This window comes from Phragmites australis, chromosome 18 (assembly GCF_958298935.1).
Source record: "Phragmites australis chromosome 18, lpPhrAust1.1, whole genome shotgun sequence".
NCBI classification, from domain to species: domain Eukaryota; kingdom Viridiplantae; phylum Streptophyta; class Magnoliopsida; order Poales; family Poaceae; genus Phragmites; species Phragmites australis.
The window spans coordinates 6,880,138-6,889,171 of record NC_084938.1 but is presented as its reverse complement, the minus strand read 5'-3'; the positions used below and the strand labels follow the sequence as shown (position 1 = coordinate 6,889,171).

Genomic DNA, 9,034 nt, shown 5'->3' with positions numbered 1-9,034 from the left:
TTTCTGGGATGGCTCATCGCCTTGCATTAGCGCCCTATAGAGATATTTAACCAAGAATTTTCCAGGTTGATTAGACTCCATCTAAATTCATCTCTCCCTTGAGCAATGCGATATCATTGAGTTTTGCCATTAATTCGTTTCACGTCACTAATTTTGGCTAATTAGATTCCGCCCGAAGGATATGTTCAGTGGGGATGGCTCCACGCCACGATTTTAGGGAAGACACTGTTTCCTACACTTCCGCCGACGAAGTCATTGACCTAGAAACCGATCTGGTGCCACCGAGAAGAGACCCGAAGGGAGCACTGGCGAGCAGAACAAGCAAAACCCTAACCAGGCGAGTCGATCTACCTCCACCCCTATCGCATTAGGTCATCCATAACATACCTCGTCCTCTCACCAAAAATCGTGTAGGAAACAATGCCTTCCCAGAGAAGCAACATCCTAATGTACTAACCTCATGCACTCATCGTAGTGAATCTCACTGTAGACACCTCACACGCCAAAGCCAAGGTCCAGAAGCGAAGAGGAGTCAAATGAGAGGAGAAAAATCCTCCTCAGATCCTTGCCAGATGGAGCACCACCACCAGCAATGGCACTTTAAGAGCATCTCCAAGAGCCTGTGATAGGGGTAATTAACTATTTGCCATCATTACTAGTGGCGTGTTCTCAAAAGCCATTGTTCCCAAAAACTTTGAGGAATTTCCATCGGGGCCCACTGCAAACTTCAAAATTTGCCACTCGCGCGACCGGGAGCCGACACGTGTCTCACCAGTCCCACAGCTGACGTGGCGAGGGATGCAAAATGACCCTACTACCCCTACGCTCAGCTAAGTCACCCATGCCAATACCACACCGCACGACTCGAGCTTCTGAGCTCGGCCATGGCGGGCAGGAGTAGAGCAGCGCCGTCCCGCGCGTCGCCGCACCACTTCGCACGCATGCCATCCCTCACACGCCAGCCGCAGTGCCGCGCTGTCATGGCCGATGTCGTGCATACTAACGCCATGCGCGCCGTGCTGCGCCCTTCGCCACCTGCACACTATCGCACTCTTCTCGGTCGTGCGCGCCGTCCCAACTGGCCACCTTCTCTTCCCCGCCCGGTCTCACGCTGTGCCCACCGCTGGCTCGCATCTCAAGCTGCCACCGCCACGGAGGCCACCAAGCTCCTCCTCCTCCGGTCGAATGCCCTCCAGCCACCTTATCTTCCTCATCCGGTCTTGCCGTCACGCCCGTCGCCGACTCGCATCTCAAGCCGCCACCGCCGCAGAGCCCACCGACCTCCTCGTCCCCCGGCCAACCACCCTCCGGCCACTTTCTCTTCCCTGCTCAGTCTCGCCGCCATCGCGGAGCCCACCGAGCTCCTCCTCCCCTGGCTGATCACTCTCCGGCCATCTCTTCCCCCTCCGGTTGGCTCCCTCTCTCTCCCTCTAGCTTCTCCCCCTCCTCTCTCAGGGGGCGTGCGATTGGGTCGGTCTGGGTCTGGGTCCAACCGAGCCGTCCTTAGCTAAGCATGGGGGGCAGAAAGGTCATTTCGCATTCCTCGCCACGTCGGTTGTGGGACCAGTGAGACATGTGTCGGCTCCCGGTTGCTAGTGGCAAATTATGAAGTTTGCAGTGGGCCCCAATGGCAATTCCTTAAAGTTTTTGGGAATAATGGCTTTTGAGAACATGCCACTGGTGACAATGGCAAATAGTTAATTGCCCCAGCTATCACACCCTCCATCCCACCTAGTAGTCAAATTATGCAATTTTTGGTCTCCAGCAAAGCTTCCATCATCCACACCATGTTACCAGTGCGCTATCCTGCTCCTCCCGCACGCCATATCTGATGTCTCCCTCCCGCACGCCATCCTTCAACCTCCCGCTCGCTCCCATGCGCTCCTGCCACCATTCGGCGTCCGCGGCTCCACCCTGAGACTCCGGCCTTCACCCCAAGCCCTTGACATCACCGGCCTCTGCTCCTCTTCATGCTCCTTTGGTGACGCCCATCCCCACTGTGGCGATGGTCTAGGAAGCTTTGGCTCACTGGTTTGTTCCCAGTGGGCAAGCAAAGCAGAGCATATTGCAAAGAGATTCCTCACCTGCTCCACCCACTCGCCTAATGGACAAGCTTGTCGAAGAGGTCCTCCTCCATGTCTTGCTGGACGACTCCGTGCTACTCGTTCGCGTGGCCCTCGTCTGCAAGTGCTGGTGTCGCCTCGTCTCTGGCCCTGCTTCCACCGCAGGTTCCACAAGTTCCACCGCAGGGCCCTATGATCGGCTTCATCTGCACCATCGGATCAGGTTTTCGCTTCATCCTCACCTCCACCTTCTGCCAGCCCCATGCCCCGCAACTGGCACTTGCTCGATGCCCTCCACGGTCGCGTCCTCCTCCACTGGGACTCAGGGCACAACCCTTTCGACAGTAGCCTCCTCATTTGGGATGCAGTGCTCTTGTGGGGAATGCACTCTATTTCGCATTTCAGATGGGCACCATAATCCTGGAGTACAATTTGGACACACTGGAAATGACAGTGATTGTCCTACCACCAACACGCTTCTATGGGCACAACATTGTCCTCACAACTAGGGATGATGGTGGGCTGGGTTTTACCAAAGCAGAGAAATTCACACTCTACATGTGGTCAAGGGAGCCTTGTCCTGAAGGAGATGCACATTGGGCATAGAGCAGAGTCATTGAGCTTGTGACATTTCTTAGATATGATTTGCCAATATCACTTAAGAACATAGATGATATCAGTGCTACACAAAGTGGTATTCTTTCTCGAGTTATGAGTCTATTTTGTCTCAATGATCAAGTGTAGTTGTTGTCTGATGGCATGTTTGGTTAGCCAGCAACATGTTGATTTTTGTGTCTGGTTCGAAACAAATGTTCATTGAGAGCAAGCAGTTCTCAACCAGCTAATGTTATTTTCAAAATTTGTGTATTTCTGCAGCATTGGGAGTGGCCTTAACAGGTGAAGGATCAGAAGTGGGTGCCTTAAGTGCTTGACAAACATAAGGTGCTTCTATGCCGTTGGAAATATAGTCATTTTGAGTGTATTCATTAGAAATATATGATTAGTTACAAGAAATTACTAAAGTATAGGAGAGTGAAATATATATGGTGAAATATAGATAATTTGTTGAAGTGCGAAGAGATATGGAGGAAAAATCTTTTTAGATGAAACTCCATATAAAGATATAAAAGATGTTATTTAGCTAGTCTCTTGAAGATGCTTTAAGAAGGGATCCAGCAACAATTAAGAGGAGATCGGAAAAGCCTGCATCGTATGGAGAAACCTAATCAAACGGACCCAGGTTCCCCTTCCTTTCCCCTTTCCCCTCCCCTCTGATGCACCGGAGGAGAGGAGGAACCAGCGAGAGTGACGCCAGATCAGGCTTGCCTTCTTCCCCACTGCATAAACCCTAAACCCTAAGAGAGACATAGCTCATCTGCTGATCCAACATCCAAACGAATTACCAAAAGGTACAGGACCTGTTGTTGGGCTCACAAGGGAAGCAATTTGAACACTGAAGGTAAAAACATACTAAGGCCGACTCCAACGAAGACTTCTTTTTTGCCGTATCCCTGTGCCTCCGTACAATTGCTGCTCTTCAACGCCAGCAAATCACTCCAACAGAGACTATATTTTTTCTTTTGCTGGTGCTACAGGGATACGACATCGGTATTTGATCGGCAAATTTGCTGCCGAGTTTAGGGCTCCCGTATTACTGTTCCATTATGCGCGCGGGTCTGAGGGAGGAGGAAAGGAATGCTCTTCAACACCGGCAAACCACTTCAACAGAGACTGCATTTTTGCTTTTGCTAGTGCTACAGGGATACGGCATCGGCATTTGATCAGCAAATTTGCTGCCGAGTTGAGGGCTCCTGTATCACTGTTCCATTATGCGCATGGGTCTGAGGGAGGAGGAGAGGAATGAAAGGTAGAAAATATGGTATCTGTTGGAGATGCAAAAAATAAAGGATACTGTAATAGTATCAGAAGATACTGTAATAGTATTATAAGGATAAATTTTTGAAGATTTTGTTGAAGATAGCCTAACACATCAACTGCAATCAGCACATGAGTTCTAACTGCTTCATCTGCAGCAACACATGCATTACATTACGGCGTAGAAAACATGAATTCTAACTGCTTCCTCAGCGGCAACATATTTTATTCCATGACGTCGTAGAAAATATACAGCGTGCCTGTCCAATTCTACACATACATACAATGTTCAAATTAAGATTTAATGCACTGAACTTCCCAAGATGGAACTCCAGTGTTCCTGTTAGAGGCATACGTATAGATGAACTTCCAATGAGAGGTCACATAGCAACTGCTGACATCCTTGACTAATCAGTTGAAAGCAAGTTTGTAATGGTAACAAGAAATGATTTATTCCTATGAAAGCAGGCTGTTGTGGTAGGCTGGCAGCTAATTAACAGTCTTCACTCAGACGTATATGCTGTTAATTTCCAAAGTCCTCACTCGTGCACAATTTCAGTTTATCAAATGCTTGAAGAATGCTCAGAGCTTCACCTCAACACTTGAGGAATGCTCAGAGTTCCTCCTTGGTCCAAAATGCATATCATTGTACCATACTGTCATCTATCATATGACCAATAGCAGATCCTCTGACACAGTCAACTGATACATTTTACAGCTTCTGTTCCAGAAACAAGCGTGTCTTCTACGAATGGAATGGTCTTCCATACTTTCAATCCTAGTGGTGGTCGACCATTTCCAGAACCTGCAACATGCACCAATAATAAGGAAGTGACAGAGAACAGTATAGCAGAAGAGTTTGTCTGCAAGCTGAAATATTTGAAGTACAAACCTGAAGTTCTTGAGTCATCCTCTATACAAACCGCCATGTAATGAGAACTATTCAGCTCCGCAAGTGCGAATTGCCAGTTCTCGGACAGAGAGTCGCAACTAGAGTTAGAATCCTTAAATACTTTTGGTGCCTGGGAAGTCCAATGGAAAGGGGAAAAGGACTCAATCAGAATTTCAGGTGCTTTCTTAGCCACAAAGACTATTCCTTGTAAAGTTGCATCTGTGGAACAGTAAAACTACCGAGTGATGCTATGCATGAGAACATGACACTTTTCCTTTTGAAATATCCATAACTTCTATTCACAGTTAGGCCAAAATATATCACATACATGAGGGATCCAGGCGAGGCGTTTTCAGTGGGTGACTGGTGAAATTTATTGGGGATCAGTCCCATCAGTTCTATACCTTCATGCAAATAAGTCTAAAATGCCCCTTTGGTCCAAATGTAGAAATATAGGTTTACTCGCCAATATTCTTCCCTACCTACCTCACATGTTAGAAGCTAACTAAGTAGGCCTGCTTAGCCAAATCCAAAAATGGCCCACGTGAAGCCGTGAGGAGTCCCTCAACTTCCATTATAAATACACCCTATTGTACCCATTTGGAGGTTGGTTCCTCATGAGTTCCTCGCCCCTATCCTCTCCCTTGCCTTAAATCCACCAATGCATATCCGGGAGAGCTCTCTCCTGCAAGCCCCACAAATCTTGTTGTTTGGCCACTTTTCGCTACCACAAAATTATATCCGAATGTATGGCAATGTAGTTCTGGAGAGCCCCTCTGCATGTGGTACATATCAAAGATGACAAGAACGGAAAAAAGGGGGGAAAGAAAATTACATACCACAGAAATTTGAATTCCATTACTTGCTGCCAATATGATCGAGAACTTATTGAATGGAGCACCTGAAAACCCCCTTCCAAGAGCCTTTACATATGCTTCCTGCAGATTAGACATCGATGATAGGCAGTCCATGTAAGCAGCGCCTTTTGCAGCACGATATCAAATCATTATTATCAGTCTTCGCTTTATGTGAAAATGTTACTAGGTCATTGGATGAGATTTAAATGAATTAGATCAAAGACGAGTGAGGAGGTGAGATCCTTGATAGATGATTCCTTTATCTGTGGACAATTTATTCAAGAAGCACCCATACATGCGACACTCGCATCTCCTTGAATCTGATCCACCCAAACCTCATCCAATGGCTCACGCCAACAGTTAACAAGTTAACACCAAAATATGATCGCACTAAATACATACTTGAGTTTCTTTTAGAAAGGCCAAAGAAGTAGGTCATAGTATGCTTTAAGTGGTAGGTGCTGACACCTCTAGCTTTGCACCGGAAAAATGCATTTACCGATCGATGTTCTAAAGAATGGTAAATCAACAGCATGAATTAATTGCATAAGAAAGTAAGATTAACTAGAGGATCGAAGAAAGCCTTACTAACTTTAAGAGTCCAAAGTTTTATGAATTCCTTTTGCTGAGCATCAGGGTCAGGAATTTTAGCTAGATAATCAACTTCAGAAGGGGTGAAATAACGGCGAGCAAGAGATAAAATACTCTTGGCTGTCTTTCGTTTCTTCTCTTCTATGTCAATGCCAATCTGAGATAGCAGAGAAAACAGCAACACTGATTGAATAAATTCCACAGCAACAGAAGTATGGACATTGCTTTTTCTCTCAGTTTGATAGTAAATAACAAAAAGGAACGTACAGGAGTACCCATTCTTATGCCACAGGCAATCAAAGAAGATGTGTGTGAAATATTGAAATGCAAAGGCCAATCCATCCAGCCATCATCAGATGGCCATGATATCTAAAAAAAGGCAACAAACAAAAGAAAATTCAATAGAGCTTTAATTAATAGCAGAAAAGGTAACAATGCAAAGTTCAACTCGTAAACTCTTACCTCAGGTTTCCCAAATTTGTTCTTCTTAAACTCAAACGATCTTGGATCAATTTTGCAATTTGTATCTAGTTTAGTCCAAACAAATAAATTAGCAGCAAACGTATTAATAATCCTGAGTGCTATCCCAAGATACGTTCAACAAGAAAAAAAATAGTAACAAAAACATATTATTGACAAGATAAGGTGCCAGATTCAAACCACTGAGCAACCTGCCCAACCTTCCATGGGACAGGTTGAATGGCACATTGATAACGCTCATTTTCCTATTTCAAGACTGCTCATTTGATATGTGCCCTTTCTAACATTGTCACGAAAAGTTGGCATATGAATCAGAAAAAACCAATGAAATTTGGATTTCAGGACTACTGTATCATGACAACTGGAATACGACTAGTATGCCCTGGACTGTTACTTGATACAAGAATCTGAACATGGTTGGTCATAACTGTTACTTGACACAAATGAAAGGTGTCTACCTGTATAGAAGCCAAAATTACAGGAATAGTTGCATGCATCTAAAGTGATGATGCATCCAACAGCCCAATCCCTTCCTAACAATACTAGGCCAAATATACCTAGTTTTCCAGGTCATTACGTATAATTGCAAATTTACAAATTACCATTATATAGTCTGATATTGATTACACGGGTTACTCCCAACATGGACAAAATTCTATGTCGTCGCAAGTCCCAAGTCCTAACCAATATACATTGTTAAATCTAATATCTTTAGTTATTTCCTAATTTAAGAAACTTCAATAGCAAGACTACATAACGAGCTTTACTAAATGGTTGAAACTGGCATGAAAATTAAAAGAAATGGGGCATAAAATTCAATAAGTAGATGATGGATCCATACATCTTGAGAGGGTGGTGCGCACCAATGCACGGGACAGCACAGCACCTTTCTGCAACTTGTCCCCATTCATAGACAAAGCATTCTTCCTTTCAGAAGGGGAAAGGAGTTCCATGTACATCTTCATTTGGGAGGCATCATTCAATTCATCAGGCAAAAGATACCAAACATGCACCTCTCTGAGAGAAATTAACTCATAAATAAGTGTCTTCAATGCCTTGATGCACCATATCACAATTACAGGTAAGAGTGATCAACTGTTTTCAAATGTAAAACATATGAGTTATATTCCCATTAAGTCGAGCCTTTTGCCTAATCCAGGACTTAAACATCAACAAACAGCATCTCAATTTATTTGGGTTTGCTGGTTAGTGCCCTAGAAATATAATTTTGGCTTCATTTGGTCTTGAAAAACCCCGAGCGTTGTTTAGCTGATGTCCACTGCTTTTAGCATCAAAATTTGATGAGATTCCCAAATCATAGGTCTGCTATCGTACATTTTTAGCCATTAGCCAATTCTGAGCACAAAGCACATAACTATATTCTTTAACGGGATGTTTAAAAATCATCTTATTTCCAGGTTTTTTTTAATGCAAGATAAAATAAAATATAGAGTACACTTCAGCTGTTGAGGAATGTACTAAACAATCTCAAAGTAATTCCCCAAAAAAGAGGCAAAAGTGCAGGGAAAAAACGAACAGCAGTCGGCAGGCAAACAAGAGAGTAGTCTAGTCCAATAATCCGACAATGTTTTTACAAGGGAGAGAGTTCTCAAAAACTCAACTTGAGATCTCTAAAACACAACTCTAGATAAATGGCGCGGTTAAAATCCCCTTGTGAAACAATCCCATCTTGTTCTGGTTGCATATGCCACGAAAAAGAATATCGCCGCGTTCAGGCCAAATTAGTACTCACGCCATTTGGGGAGCGGAAAAAAAAATCCCAACCCATTTTGGATGCTCGGAGAAATCTCCTACTCGTGGATCACAACACCACACCCACCTCTACCAAACTAGTGCGACGGCCGACAACCTCCCGAAAGCCTCGCTCCATTCCTCCATAACCACCCCTGCCTCTCAGGATCCAAGCATTCTCCCTGTCGAAACTGCTATCTCAACAGCTCCCAAGGACTACAAGATCAGGCGGCAGTGGGAGAAATAATGGAAGGAAGAGGGGATGGTACCTCCGGGACTGGAGAGGCGGCGGCGGCGGGAGGGGCGCGAAGAGGCGCCCGCCGGCGACCCCGGGCGTCCGGGGAGCAGAAGGCGGCGGCGGGAGCGGCATCGCACGGCGGAGCAGGCGTTGGATCATGCGGGCGTCCGCCTCCGCCCGTCGGGGTTTGGTTTTATAGCGGGCGGGTGGGTCGATGGGAACGAGGCACTGGCCGGCCGGCCGGCCGGCGTGATGATCCGCCGTCGGATCCGCTGGGCTTGCTGGC

General features: G+C 45.7%; 1 protein-coding gene across 4 annotated transcripts; it reads right to left on the bottom strand.

The window, feature by feature from the left end:
- Positions 1 to 4,131: 4,131 nt before the first annotated feature.
- LOC133899106 (uncharacterized) lies at positions 4,132 to 9,034 on the bottom strand. 4 transcript variants are annotated; one of them, XM_062340043.1, is made up of 8 exons: positions 8,780 to 9,034; positions 7,600 to 7,775; positions 6,741 to 6,805; positions 6,546 to 6,647; positions 6,280 to 6,435; positions 5,670 to 5,768; positions 4,831 to 4,960; positions 4,132 to 4,743 (listed from the first exon to the last, which is right to left on the bottom strand). In XM_062340043.1, exons 1-8 carry the CDS (start codon positions 8,905 to 8,907, stop codon positions 4,637 to 4,639), a joined length of 963 nt encoding a protein of 320 aa, XP_062196027.1. In that variant the 5' UTR covers positions 8,908 to 9,034; the 3' UTR covers positions 4,132 to 4,636. The 4 variants fall into 4 exon arrangements, with proteins under 4 accessions (XP_062196027.1, XP_062196030.1, XP_062196031.1 ...); XM_062340046.1 differs by having other exon boundaries at positions 8,599 to 8,889; XM_062340047.1 differs by having other exon boundaries at positions 7,600 to 7,853; positions 8,780 to 8,878.

Coding starts and splice junctions, on each gene's coding strand:
- LOC133899106 (XM_062340043.1), bottom strand. CDS start 8,907: ATGATCCAACGCCTGCTCCGCCGTGCGATGCCGCTCCCGCCGCCGCCT. Junction 5,769..6,279: donor TAAAACTTTGGACTCTTAAA/GTTAGTAAGGCT, acceptor TCTAATCTGCAG/GAAGCATATGTAAAGGCTCT. Junction 4,744..4,830: donor GGATGACTCAAGAACTTCAG/GTTTGTACTTCA, acceptor TGCATGTTGCAG/GTTCTGGAAATGGTCGACCA.